A 15649-nucleotide genomic window follows, 5' to 3' on the forward strand; every position below is an offset into this window, starting at 1 on the left:
AATAGTGTCTCCCGCCAAGTATGAGGTCCTGGTGAGAGATTTCGACTGATGTTATGCAGCCGACATTACAGAACTGTCATTCGGTTCCTACTTCGTGGCAATTCTCGGTCGCAATCTGCAGGGGCAACCCGCGCCCGTGTTCGATTCCCGGCGAGGTCAGGGATTTTCTCTGCCTCGCGATGACTGGGTGTTGTGTGATGTCCTTGCGTTAGTTAGGTTTAAGTAGTTCTAAGTTCTAGGGGACTGATGACCATAGATGTTGAGTCCCATAGTGCTCAGAGCCATTTGCACCATTTTGCAGGGGCAATGAAAATGCTCCTGCAGCGTTTTCGATGGAAAGTGTTTGATCACTAGCACTACAGACGCTAATTGGCTCTCTCTGTGTTTCATCTCAGCTCACATTAACTACTGGCTATGAAGACAACATTTTCGCAAAGACAACGAGTCAGCGTAGAGAATTGGCGGGGAGCACAGGCGACTGCCTTCTATGACGAGGGTATTGGAAAGTTGGTATAACGTTGCGACAGATGTCCTAGCTGGAGCGGCGACTAAGTAGAGAAGTAGCTGGAAAGTGAAGCCACCTATCGCAAATAAGACATTTCTGATCGGAACTCACTTTCTCGACAAGCCTTGCAAATGTGCATAAAATAGTGTAGATTTCTTAATGAAACATAAACAATATGAAAGTAGATTAGTAGTATAGTATGTCGGATAGTTGTTTCAATCTCTGATATTAAAACAATGAAAGTCGTACACCACTTCGGCCAAACAAATCAACGGTGAGGAATGTCTTTCCGCAGGACTTCAAAGTTACAGAAATCGCGTGGGGAGGGATCAGTATTGCACAGAAAATGTGTAAAGAGGTGTCCACATGTTTCCAAGGTTTATTCGACTACGCTGCAGAAGTTTAGCTGGGAAGTCCTTTCATATCCTCCATGCGATTTCCATATTTCTGAAGCCCTGAAGAAAGACTTTCGTGGCCGTCAATTACTTTCGGACGAAGAGTTGCACGTCTGCGTACAATCATAGCTCCCAAGGTAACAACAAACTTTTTCGCTGAGTGCATTGATCGTCTTGTCTCCCAGTGGATACTCGTATTAACAACTATAATGAGTACTTTTCAAATAATCAACAGTTTACTTACTTTTTCCGTTTGTCTCGTTTTTAACTTAGTTTTCTACATTAAAAAAATTCATCCATACAGCACGTTAAGCGGTGCTATCTAATTATGACTAAAGTTATCTTATGGAGTACACGAGCTGATGATATACTGCTACCTATTCTAGCACCATACTAAAACAATTGTAATAATTTGGAGATTAACCGAAAACAGTCATTGGAAAAAATAAAGCTTCTTAAAAGTATTTGTGGCTGACTGTGGTCACCCCCAACAGCCTTCAGTTAAATAACAGCCACGGAGTTCGACATCAGTCATGTACAAAAAAACTCACTGTTCAGGATGTTCTCCCGTCAGCATAATGGCCACAAATTTTGGAATAGTGTCTACAGATATTTACAGCTCGACTTGTACAAAAAAAAGGTTTGAGACTCGTCTCTCTTTCCCTTTAGGTTTCCCGCTAACAGCAAACAAGTGGACACAGCAGGTCAGCTGAGACGGTTTGTTGCGCACCGCTTCGTTGATGCCACGGCCTGCGGAGGTATACAGCGCTGTCCTTGAGTTGTGAGGGCGCGGCCATGATTAGGGAGTACCAGCCGGTGTTCCAGTTCTTCTGGACCGCCAGCGAGCGGTTGCTGGAAGAGCTGTCGGGCAACGCCACCAACTGCACACTCAGCAAGCTGCCCTCGGCCAGCGACTTCTACGCAGGTCTGCCAACCTACCCAGATATCCACTATAGCCAACTTATTCACCAACTGTAGTGATATTTAAGATAATTCTCGTTTATTGTTCCTTCTCAGATGCATGTTTTTAATGAGATCGGTCACTCTGGATCGCCTTCAAATCAAGCAGTTGCGTCAGCAACCAGTCTTTTCTACTCAAAACCACATATCAAATTACTCTACCCGTGTGTGTCTTCTTCCGCGGATTTCGATTTTTATTACTATAAGATATTACACAAAAATGTAGGTTTTCCGTTTCAGACCATAAACTACAGCTTAACACTTCTATTGTTGTCATCGTTCGTCTCAGTGTTGTCATCTTAATGCTGCCATCATCTCACTCAGCGGATTTTTGCTATGACCACCTGCATCAGTGACTTGACGAAAGGTAACTGCTCTAGTCATTTCTCGTCACCAGAGGTACACAAAAACTACACACGTTTATGTTTATTTCTATCACATTTACTATTCAAAAAAGAATTTGAAGGAAGAACAAGTAAGCATCGTCAGCTTCATCATGCTCACCCATACCTTTTTTACGAACGATAAAATTTCCCTTCATCCTGTAGTTTCCAGAAAAAATGAAACAAAATGGCCCCTCACATTATGAATTTTTACATTATTTAAAAATTCTAATATTTTGAAAAATTAGAAGTAATTCTGTTTGACAATGATAGAAGTTAAATACACTTTTGTTCTTATGAAGCATAACACAGTACAATAATTAATTAACTAATGCTACGCATTTTGCCCCCACGCCAGGATCCAGATAGCAGTATCGTAGGTGCAGCCATTTGTGGAGAGATCAAACTAACATATGGTTCATCAAAAGAGGCAGCATACTTTTCAATATCTGCTGTCTGACCAGGTGGTAGTCCCTTAAAATTACTTAGATCCTTGGGAGAATATACGATGCCAAAATTATTCCCTTTTGTATGAAATACATATGATACAGATAAAGCACTTCAAGAAAAACGCATGGCCTCCAGTTCCAAGAAAGGCATGTGCTAATGATATCAATATTACAGAACCATCTTTTTAACAAATCAAGGTTACAAAATACAGACGCAAGTTATAGCGGAAGAATGGAGAACTTGTAGTGGCTGGGCTCAGGGAAGATCAGTTTGTGGCAGTAACGAACCTACGACTTGTCTTACAAGATAAACTGAAGAAAGGCAACCCTACATCTATAGCATTTGTGTATCTAGAGAGAGTTGTGACAATACTGATTGAAATACACTCCTCGAATCTCTGAAGATGGCAGAGAGAAAGGGAAAGAGCGAAAAGTTCAGTTTGTACAGAAACTAAGCTGCAGTAATAAGAGTCAAAGGACATGAAAGGAAATATTTGGTGAGGAGGGAAGGAGGCAGCATTGAAAACTATTCCCGATGCTATTCAGTCTGAAAAAGCATTTAAAAAAGTTAAAGCACAAATTTGAAAAGGGAACTAACGTTCAGGAAAAGGAATAAAAGCTTTGATGATGATGACATTGTAATGTTGTCAGAGATAGCAAATTACTTGGAAGAGTAGATTCACTGAATGAATATCAGCAAAAAATAAAACAAAGACAAAAGAATATCGTGAAATTAAATCAGACCTTGCTGAGAGATGTAGGTTAGAAAATGAGGTACCAAAAATAAGTAGAGGGGGTACAAAAATTCATAATGCCAATTGCAAGAGCATCGTTTCTGAAGAAGAGAAACATGGTAACATTGAATATTATAATTATAATATTATATTATATTATACCTAATATTGTAGTTATATAATAATGCATATAATTATATAATATAATAATAATATATAATAATGAGTAATTATAATTATAATTATGATAATTACTAGGCAACTTTTGCAAAGATATTTCTCTATGGTGCAGTCTTGAATAGAAGTGAAATGTTGATTAACAAATGACAAAGGTATTATGCAATTATCTTTTGAAATGTGGGGCTGCAGACCAATGCTTAAGATTTGATGTGTAGATTGTATGATTAACAGAGAACTGCTGAATCAATTCGGGTAGTAACGAATTTTACAGCACAGCCTCTCTCAAAGAAGGTATTGGTTGATAGCGTACATTCTACAACAAGTAACCTCGAGTTTGGTAGTATGGCGGTTGCGGAAGTGGAGGGGGGGGGGATGGCGGAGGGGGAATTATAGATGGAGACCAAGGTCTGAGCACGTTAAAATAGACATAGGTGACAATAGCTGTGAAGACATGAAGAGGCTTACACAGGATAGATTAACGTAGAAACGTATATTGAACCAGTCTTCGAAATTAACACCATTCTAAGAATAACAGGAACGAAAATCTTCTTGAACAGTATGTAAATAAAGGATTACTTTATTGGAAATTAATATAACTCTAAATCAAAATGTTTCTTTAGTAAAGGTCACCCACAAATTTTGTTGTTTCATAGTCTGAGCAATTGTCATTGCACCATGTGTAGAATTTGCAACAGTATTCAGTCTTCTGGTGAAAAGGACGTGTAATTGCTTATCATTCTCTTTTTGTCGCATTTAGTGCTGCTTTTCTTTGTCAACCACAAACTTTTGCATAGATGAGTGTGTAAAAACACTTGTACTAAGCGTATTGCAATTGTGCCGTTTCATGGTGCAATGTCTTTCCTAAGGCAATGGTTTAGAATCAAAAATACTTTTGTACTGCTTTGGCGTAATAGGAGAAATGTGTGTTGCAGGTCCTTCATATTACTGTTCTGATGTTGATGACAAGATTCATTATCAGTTTCTGTGGAATGGCCTTTAGATGCAGCAGCCTAAGTAAGATTTCCGTTTCGGTACGGCCAGTAAGAAGAACATAATGTGGTTTTTGCAGCAACAAAACCATGCTCGTTGTACGTAATGGGATCATAAGTTTCAATCTCATATTCCTTGGATCCATGCTAAGATACAAGCAGTGTTCAGCAAATGCACGATGTGAGATGAGGTCTTCAACTTCATCCATCCATTGAAGGGCTGAGTTCTGCGATACCACAGCCGTACTGATAGTGTATGAAGTAATGACTTTATCTTGGCTGTTTAACGCAGCTTTAATAATCCGTCAAGAGCACCAAATTTCAGACGTCACGCTCGTTTTCAAGCACCTTTGCGTATAACAATTACAAGGTTTTTATACAAACGGCCCATGAAAATGAGAGTGACGCCCGAAACTTTTCGGACTTGATGGAATATGAAAGGAACGTTAAACATACGAGACGGAGACCATATATCATATTGTATATTGCTCCAGTCACTTACCCTAGTCGGCGCTGTCAAATTCCTTTGATTTTTGTAGTAGGATTAGCAAGAATGAGACTTAAATAAATTATGAGTGGAAATGTTAAACATTCTAAGCGCCAAATTTCACATTTGTAAGGAGTGTACGATAGGCGTTCAATAAGTAATGCAACTAATTTTTTTTCGATCAGTTTCAGTTCAAAAAATGCGGAACTTGTGGCACATCGCGGAATATTCCAGCTTCAACTCCTATAGGTTCATGAATTTCTGATACCTGTCGGCGCCGTATGTAGCCTTCTAAATGGCGTCTGTAACGGTGACGCGTTCCAAACAGAGAGTTGTCAGCGAGTTTCTTTTGACGGAAAACCAAACCATCGTTGGTATTCAGAATTTTCATGGAGACCTGGCAGTGAACAAAAGCGTCTGCCGTCACTGCAAAAAGGTCACGAAACCTGCCTCATCTCCTGCGAGCCGGCCGGTCGCACACAGCTGTGACTGCTGCAATGTTGGAACGTGCAGACACTCTCACTGGAAGTCATCGACGGATCACAAACAATCATTTCGCAGCTCAGCTGAATGTCTCTGTTGGTAGTGCTGACATACTCGTCCACCACATGGGATACTCAGACGCGTGTACCAGCTGGGTTCCTCGCCGTCTACCAGAGGACCGCAACGAGCAAAGAAAGTCCGTCCGTGCAGGACTGCTTGCACGTTTCGCGCCAGGTAGTGACAATTTTTTGTCGAACATTGTCAAAAGCGACGAAAAATGGATTCATCTCTTCGATCCGGAAACGAAACGGCAAACGATGGAGTGGAGTCATACCACATCTCCCCCGAAGAAAAAGCTCAAAGCCTCATCCTAAGCCGGTAAAGTCATGGCGACAGTCTTCTGAGGGCCTGAAGGGGTTATTCCGATTCATGTCCTCCACCAAGGTGCAACGGTCAGCTCGGAAGTGTATTGTTCAATCCTCAGGAAATTGAAGAAACAACTTCAGTGCGATCGTCACTACAAAAATTCAAACAGACCACTCCACCCAAGGCCTTACGCAAGTCTGCGTATCCAATATAAACTCACAAAACTTCAGAGGATTATTCTTCCTCATCCAACCTACATCCCGGATGGCGCACCTCAGAATTTCGTCTGTTTGTCCCATTGAGTGATCATACACTACTGGCCATTAAAATTACTACACCAAGAAGTAATGTTGATGATAAACGGGTATTCATTGGACAAATATATTATACTAGATCTGACATGTGATTACATTTTCACGCAATTTGGGTGCATAGATGCTGAGAAATCAGTACCCAGAACTACCACCTCTGGCCGTAATAACGGCCTTCATACGCCTGGGCATTGAGTCAAACAGAACTTGGATGGCGTGTACAGGTACAGCTGCCCATGCAGCTTCAACACAAGACCACAGTTCATCAAGAGTAATGACTGGCGTACTGTAACGAGCCAGTTGCTCGGCCACCATTGACCAGACGTTTTCAATTGGTGAGAGATCTGGAGAATGTGCAGGCCAGAGCAGCAGTCGAACGTTTTCTGTATCCAGAAATGCCCGTGCTGGAGCTACAACTTGCGCTCGTGCATTATCCTGCTGAAATGTACGGTTTCGCATGGATCGAATGAAGGGTAGAGCCACGGGTCGTAACACATCTGAAATGTAACGTCCACTGTTCAAAGTGCCGTCAATGCGAACAAGAGGTGACCGATACATGTAACCAATGGCACGCATACCATCACGCCGGGTGATACGCCAGTTATGCTGATGACGAATACACGCTTCCAATGTGCGTCCACCGCGATGTCGCCAAACACGGATGCGACCATCGTGATGCTGTAAACAGAACCTGGATTCATCCGAAAAAATGACGTTTTGCCATTCGTGCACCCAGGTTCGTCGTTCAGTACACCATCGCAGGCGCTTCTGTCTGTGATGCAGCGTCAAGGGTAACCGCAGCCATGGTGTCCGAGCTGATCGTCCATGCTGCTGCAAACGTCGTCGAACTGTTCGTGCAGATGGTTGTTGTCTTGCAAACGTCCCCATCTGTTGACTCAGGGATCGAGACGTGGCTGCATGCGGATAAGATGCCTGTCATCTCGACTGCTAGTGATACGAGGCCGTTGGGATCCAGCACGGCGTTCCGTATTACCCTCCTGAAACCACCGATTCCATATTCTGCTAACAGTCATTGGATCTCGACGAATGCGAGCAGCAATGTCGCTATACGATGAACCGCAATCGCGATAGGCTACAATCCGACATTTATCAAAGTCGGAAACATGATGGTACGCATTTGTCCTCCTTACACGAGGCATCTCAACAACGTTTCACCAAGCAACGCCGGTCAACTGCTGTTTGTGTATGGGAAATCGGTTGGAAACTTTCCTCATGTCAGCACGTTGTAGGTGTCGCCACCGGCGCCAACCTTGTGTGAATGCTCTGAAAAGCTAATCATTTGCATGTCACAGCATCTTCTTCCTGTCGGTTAAATTTCGCGTGTAGCACGTCATCTTCGTGGTGTAGCAATTTTAATGGCCAGTAGTGTACGTGGATGATATGGGGATTATTAATGCAGCAATACTGTGGCTCCGGAGTCAACTAGTAGAATGTTACAATGCAGGCCCTTATGGTGGCGTAAAGCCTTTACACTGAAATGAGATGTGTTGAAAAACAGAGTTTTGTAGCCAAAAGAGGGGGGAAAAACGCTGAACTGGAAGTCTGAATAAAACCAACTTGCTCACAGAAAAAAATGTTACTCATTATTTATTGTGTATGACATAACTGTATCCAAAAAAATTGAGAAGGTATTCTGGTAGCATAGAACTACGCTGCTAACATCATCACTGCAATAAATAGTGGGACAAATTACAAAATAAATAATTTATTATGAACTTTCTGGGTACCATACCGGTGAAATGGGTGGTTCTAAGGCTTTTAATTCAACTGCTATTAATACTGAGTCACTACGTTTTATTTATGCTAGTGCAAATACAGGAGTGGACCAGTAATATTGTAACTAGCAAAACTGTAGTCAACGAAATTCATCTCTCATATGCTTTAAAATTCCTATAACAGAATAACAGAGTTAAATGGAGTTACACGACTGCATTCTTGGGATCAGATTATTTAGCGTAGGACATTTGTGCGGTTAAGGAAGAAATGTCTTTTCATAGCGTTTACGAGACGCGTGAAGCTTTCTGTTCAGTTCTCCAACTTGTTTTCTGTTTTCAAACCCAAATTGCCTCCTCGCATTACAAATATTTTTCTTTTTTATAGAAATAGATGGTTGCATGCACTCTGCTTAATAGCAGGAGCTGTCCATCAGCTGAAATGGAGGAGACCTTGACGCGTAGCACTTGGAAATCCAATGCGGAATACCACCAGGCAACAGGACCATGCACCATCCAGTAATGAATGTTTTAAACATCTCCTCCGTGATCTGGTAGTTGAAACAAGTCTAGGTACATGAAAGAGAATATCAAGACACAATATCACTGAAAGCGCTTTTTGAGAAGAAATGGCACTTAGAATGTTTGTCAGTTTCACTCTTAAGATAGTTGTTGCGGAACTCAGTATAGTCATATATAGCAAAGAATAACCCAATTCTTAGGTATTATAATACAAGACTTTAATCAAAACTTTACATATGGTTTAATTTCCGTCTCAGTCGCACTTTAACTACGGCAAATTTCGATAACAATATCATCCTCCAATCTATTTAATCACGTAATACCGTATTCTGATGTGTAATCCCTGCACCGACACGATAGATTGCTCAAGCAACTACATAGATCTGAAGATGATCGAATAGTGACCGAATCTAGTCATTTGGGAAAAACAAGTGCAATTGAGAGGGAACGATGTATAAGTTTTTAATTATCAATACATTTGCTGAATTCTTTCTAAGTGAATACGTCCGCTATAGTCCAAAGAGTTGATGCTGAATACATTGAAAATCATAACAAATCAAGACACGTGCACGACAGTTATCTAGTACACACTTAACTAGTGAAAACGGCTTCACTGCTTGAATTTTTAATTTCACATCGCGCAGTGTGTCAGTAGTATGCGTATGGTGAAGTGACTGTAAAGAATGAACTTACATCAAGTGAAAAGTCACCTTGTCCTGCTCATCAACTTGCCACTGTAGTCAAAATGGTTCAAATGGCTCTGAGCACTATGGGACTCAACTGCTGAGGTCATTAGTCCCCTGGAACTTAGAACTAGTTAAACCTAACTAACCTAAGGACATCACAAACATCCATGCCCGAGGCAGGATTCGAACCTGCGACCGTAGCGGTCTTGCGGTTCCAGACTGCAGCGCCTTTAACCGCACGGCCACTTCGGCCGGCGCCAATGTAGTCCTTGCTTTTTCCTGCACAATGGTCTCCATACGAGCATAAACTTTATTTCATCGTGAAATAGCCATTATACAGCAGATCAGCATTTTTTAACAGAGTCCAATGACATCCTTCCTTGCCATTGCCTTCAACCGATGCCATCCTTTTTAGTAACGTTTTCTTTACTGATGGGCCAGAACATTTATTGTGTTTCTTAGTAAGGGACCGCCTCCATAGCTCTGTGGACAGTGTGTCCAGCTGCCACGCAGTTTCCCGTTAGTGAGAAATTCTGTTGTTGTCTAGACGTTATTGACAGATTCAACGAATACTCGTTGTCACATTTAACTGTGTTCCACATGAACTGAATGTCCGCATCTGAAATGTCATTAATAAGTAGTTAAATTCATTTAAACGAGTTTTATAATTTGACTCGGCATCTTTGTAATTTGAGGTATGTCTACCTTTTAGAATGATAATAAAATAAAAGTAAAATTTGAAGGGATCCCCCCCCCCTCCCCGTACCGCTAGCGTCACCTATCGGCTAATACTTACATCTTTCTATAATTTTAAAATTAGTTATTAGTTGACGCCCAGATAAGTATAGATTTTGATCTCGTTTCGCAATTCAGAAGATTTTTAGAGACTGAAAATTTTAAAAATGTTTATTAACTTTTTTAATTTTTGGAGAATGATGTTGTATAACAAACGCATGTCACTCTTTACATGCCTTTTATCTTGTTCAGATATCTGATGGTGCCAGACGGTGTAACGTCGTAGAAAATAAAGACTATTTTTTAGCAATCTTGAAAGATTTATTCTTAAAATATTCACAATGATCGTGGGCTCACACCGGATTTTATTTGCTTTATTGATAAAACTTTTTGGCCATGTTTGATGTAAAATATGCGGTTGCAGTTCAACAGCCCAAAGAGTGTTTTGTTGCAGCTCTCGGTCCATTGCTGGTGTCGGCTATAGTGATTTCCACCGTGGCGTTCATCTCCACGATGGGGGTGTACACCCTCAGCCTGCGGCATGTCCTGACTGGGCCTGCGTCCAAGCTCACGGGACCTACCGTCTATGTGATCAGCATATACCCGGTAGGTCAGAGGTTGCTTGTCTTGTATAGACAAAGTATTTTAACACGTTAAACGGGTCATTCAGAAAGTATATGGGACGATCAAAAACTTTCCGTTTGATTGCGTCACTGCAGCGTATATGGAATCCAGCACGACTTCGACACGGGCTTATAAGCACCAACACGTAGGCAAAAATTTAGTGTGGCGCTTTGAACGGAAACGTTTCCATAGCTACGGGAAAATGTGGAATGAGAGATGAAATGAGTTCCTCGATTAACTTCGGCTAGTAACAGAGAATAAATTGATAAAAATTCACATGAGATGTAAATGGGGAAAATCTTGGAGGCGCGGGAACGTACTAGCAGGGTTACATGATAGTAACAAATATATTCAAATCATATACGGGATTATCATGTGTACCCAGAAGCAAATATGGGCTCGGATCACAATTTATTACCGAGTGAGATAGCGCAGTGGCTAGCACACTGGACTCGCATTCTGGAGGACGACGGTCCAATCCCGCGTCCGGCCATCCTGATTTAGGTTTTCCGTGATTTCCCTAAATCACTCCAGGCAAATGCCGGGATGGTTCCTTTGAAAGGACACGGCCGACTTCCTTCTCCATCCTTCTCTAATCCGATGAGACCGATGATCTCACTGTCTGGTCTCCTTCCACAAACAACCCAACCCAACAATTTATTAGTGATGAAGATTAGACTGAAGAAAATCGCCCGGAAAAATAAATTTGGAAAGAAGTGGGGTACTAAATACAGGTACAAGATAACTGTGCAGAAGCATTCGGTAATTAAACAAACACTTCAGTTCATTTACGAAGCAATGAAGCGTGAAAGTCAGAAAAAGACAGCTGTGTCCTTGGTTGGTTCATGTACACCAAGTCAGCTTTGATAGGACGCCAGGATAACTGCGGCAAATAGATCGAATTCTGAGAAGCCTGGGTATTGGTGGAACAGCCTCTTACCATCAAGGGCAAAGTTAGAAATAGCCAAGTGACAAGTAAACATGGAGACAGGGCGGGTACCGACTTCCGTCTTCTTGGCAGCGCTACGGAGCGCCAGCTCACATGAAGCAGTACACACAGGTGCCCACTAGGCACTAGGTAACAAGTAAACAGCAGTACGTCACAACTGCCACCCGTTTCTTCTTCGCTTATTTCCACCAACCACAGGCAAGCAATTAAGTTAACACCAGTTATGAACGTCTGTATCCACCAGTCACAAGAAATATAACAATCATCGATAAAGGACTTGTAACACACTTCTTCCTCATTCTTATCGTCCTATCAGATTACGATAACAGTCTCTTCCGTCAACATATACGAACTAAAGGTTTTCTCATTCAGTAGTTAGCAAAAACATCCTGTGGAAAGAAAATTCCCTACAGTGACCGAAACATCGCTGAATTTTAAACATTGATAATGCAGTCGTACCCCCTGAAGAATTTTACCAACTACATTCGATGAAATTAAGAGTAGACGTGTCATCATTAAGGTGCAAGAGAAATGGCACCGTAAAACGCAGAGAAGAGAGTAAACAGGTGGACAAAGTACATCAAATGCTGCAACGAGGGAGAGACGCTGACTGATGCCGTGATGCGAGAAGAAACAGGAATCTGTTTGTTTTGGAAGACTTGCTGTCAAAAAAGGTGGAAGGCATAGATAACATTCTCTAGGGAGCTCTAAACTCATGAGGGAAATGGCAGCTAAACGATTATTCAAGCTGATGTGCAAATTTTATGATACTATATAGACGTACCATACGAATTTTGAAAAAAGTTACATCCCCATAATTTCTGTGGTGGACATCCAGCTTAACTGCTCATACATTCATGCTGCTAGTGAGAATATCATACAGTAGAATGGAAAGGACAATTGAGAATCTATTCTATGACGATCATATTGGATTTAGAAACGGTAAAGATGCCGAAGAGACAATTCTGACGTTGTGCTTGATAAAGGAAGAAAAATCAGGACGTATTCATCGGATTCGTCAACATAGAAAAATGTTCTGCAATGTAAACTGGGGCGCGATGGGTGTACGGTATGCTGTAGGTAAAGTTGATTAAAAAATAATATGTACAAGAACCAAGAGGGAAAAATAAGGATGACTAAGAACGAAATCCTCAGAACAGAAACGGGACAAGATAATAACGTACGATATGATACGATATTGCAGTGCCTGTGTTATTCCGAATTAGGATGCAAAGCTCCTTCGGACATGCGTAGATGAAAGTGAACCATTTATGATAAACAGTTAAGACAAGAGGAGAACAGAAGGTTTTAGAATGTGGTAATGCAGAAGATTGGTGACCATTTGATGGGTAGATACGTTAACAGATGAAGAGGTACTGTATCTAATCAGGGACAAACTATGTGACAGAACTTAAATGAAAAGGATATGTTTGTAGAACACATCTGAAGCAGAAAGAAAGAGTCTGTCTAGTGCTGGAGTGACGTAGTAGGTAAAAACTGTAAAGAGAGGAAAAGGCTAATAACAATGAGCAGGATATGTTGGAGATAAGTTGCACAAGTTGTACACAGATGAAGTAACTTATACATGACAGAGAATTATAGAGGCTTCAAAGTGCAGCCTGTGCATAAAACACAAACATTGTTTGAAGAAGGAAATTGTTCCATCAGGCTGTTTTAAATTATTGTATTTGCACTACTGGTTTCGGGCACTCATAATGCTCCAGTGCATCTAAAAACCATGACACACCATAGAAAGCAGAGCTAAAACATGAAAGTCATATAGTGGATGTGACGTTATACAAACATATTAATTACCTATAGGAACTCATAGGGATAAATCGTCCTCGTTTCATCAAAACATCACGTGCTAGGCTTATTTGTGCACAGCGGTCGTCAACTGTTCTTATTGTCATTTCAACATCCTCGCCCCATTTGGGCGGCTAGTGGTGCTCTTCAGATTATCCATTTACAGAAAATAAATGAAGAAATGACAAAACATGTCTATGGATTCAAAATTGTAAAGGTTGTAAAATATAATATAGTGCTGATAATAAATACACAGTGATGTTTTCTTGGTTTAAAGTTTAAAAATGAAATAAAAAATGTGGCAGATAAAGGTAAAAAGATGAAATAGACGTTTAAAAACATTTAAATGAAACAGCAACGTTCGTTAAAGAGAAGCACTATACTTTCAGTAAAAAGCTGAAGGACCTGCATTGGGTGAAGACGTTGCGAGGAGATTAAACGTTAGTGTGGTTGTGAGTACACATCTGCGGAAAGAGGGTAGGCTGTAATGCGGATAGCGGCAAAAATAGAATGGATGAGTTCGATGGGTGGGCAGGGCCATAGTATGAGGAGGCGAAGGGAGGGAGTGAAATGGGGAGGGAGGAAAGAAGAGGGAGCCCTAAAGTGCAATGGAAACAGGTGGAAAAAGCTATAGTTGGTAGGATGGATAAATATCGGAGCGGGTTTCATTATCTGGGAGAGGGACCTGGTTAAAGTTGCGTTGGGATATGATGTGGAGTATGTGTAGGTGTAGGATGTTGTTTATAAAAGTGCCCCAGCATATCACGGTTGGTGATCAGAGGGGAAACAATGGGTTTATTAGAACATAGTTTGTTGATAGTATAGGAGATGCGGAGGTGTTCGATGTGGGTAAAAAAGTGTAGGAATTTAATGACATGGTAGATGACCCATGTGGGGGACGGTAAACTAGAGCATAAGCGAGAAGAAGCGCATAGCGTTCGTGGATTTGATGGAACCTTTTAGAAATTTGGTGGGGTGGAGATTTCTTCGTCAATGATCCTCATCCACAATACGAGGCACGACAGTCTAGAAAAACAATAGTATTACTTCGTTATTAAAATACCATAGCCAGACAGAAGCTCCAGGAAAACAAACATTGTAATGTCTACTTCAGATCACACTACGTATGCCTGTTCATGTGCACGATTGCGTAAGAAAATTTTTGACTGTCAGTCAGAGAATAAAAATACAAGAATCTTACTGTTCTGTCGATATGATTTCAGAGTATATCTCTCTGTCATACTGAAATTTATATTTGAGATGTGGGAGATATGCAGACTTATATACACAAATCGGTGTCACACCTAAGTTATTTGTTTCACCTTAGATTCATTGCTATTGTTTGGAGGGATTATTTCAATAGTGTTACAAGTCCATTTTTGTTCATTCTGAGATACAGAGTCCTAAAGTTAAATGAGCGCCGAAAAATCTGCAGTTGAGATACCAGAAATATTCAAGCATATGGCTTCTTGCTAGAGATAAACCTTTCTTTCTGTTTGTTTGGACCATTAATGTCCGAAGGATTATAGACAGGAAAGTGGAGGTAATGGACTTGTACCACTATTGAAATAAACCCTTCATTTTATCTTCATTATTCTCTATGTTGGCACTGGTTAGTATGTGGTTAAGATGTTCGTTTTGCCTGCATTTCATTTCTGATGTCTGTTCCCCATGCTGTGATGTGCTGTGTTGCTGTTATCGGGTTTCCTGTGATGTAGTTTTAAAATAAAGAAGTAGGTATAATATCACTTATTCTTCAGCTTCATGTATCAAGATATTAGTTTTGCGATTTGACAATATATACTCGTAGATCACCTACTAATATTTTATCAATCATATATCGTATAAATACTTATGTTTCACTCATGAAATAAGTGTTGACAATTGTCTTAAAAGCATGATTCGTGTATATAAGTACCAATGTCCCCCATACAATTGTTAGTACAAGAGAGTCATATACTCTGAAATTGTATAGATAGTACAGCTGGATTCTTGCACTTTTATTCTATGAAACTTCAGAATTTTCCGACACAATCATGCACATATGGCAATTGCACGTGATTTGTAGTACACATTACAAGGTTTGTTTTCCTGTTGCTTCTGACAGGATGTAGTATTTTAATAAGATAGTAATGCTATTGTTCTCGTAAACAATACCATGTAAAGCACCTTATATTTCAGATGAGGACTGCTGACGACCGTTCTGTGCACACTTATGCTTGGCAGTTACTATAGGTAACTAATGTGTTTGTATAGCGCTGTATCCACTGTAGCTCCAGACAATCACTTAATAACAGCTGCTGGTATAAGATTGCTTCAAATGTGTGCAGAAAAGCATTCTTGTACTCAATT

The 15649-nt window shown here is 40.7% G+C and overlaps 1 protein-coding gene across 1 annotated transcript in view; it reads left to right on the top strand.

Annotated features, from left to right (window-relative positions):
* Positions 1-1695: 1695 nt before the first annotated feature.
* LOC126419669 (organic solute transporter alpha-like protein) overlaps positions 1696-15649 on the top strand; it is a 71395-nt gene continuing 57441 nt past the window's right edge. The window contains exons 1-2 of the mRNA XM_050086856.1: positions 1696-1825; positions 10343-10524. Of these exons, the coding sequence (XP_049942813.1) occupies positions 1696-1825; positions 10343-10524 (312 nt within the window). The remainder of the gene's footprint in view (positions 1826-10342; positions 10525-15649) is intronic.

Source organism: Schistocerca serialis, chromosome 9, assembly GCF_023864345.2.
Source record: "Schistocerca serialis cubense isolate TAMUIC-IGC-003099 chromosome 9, iqSchSeri2.2, whole genome shotgun sequence".
Lineage (NCBI taxonomy): Eukaryota > Metazoa > Arthropoda > Insecta > Orthoptera > Acrididae > Schistocerca > Schistocerca serialis.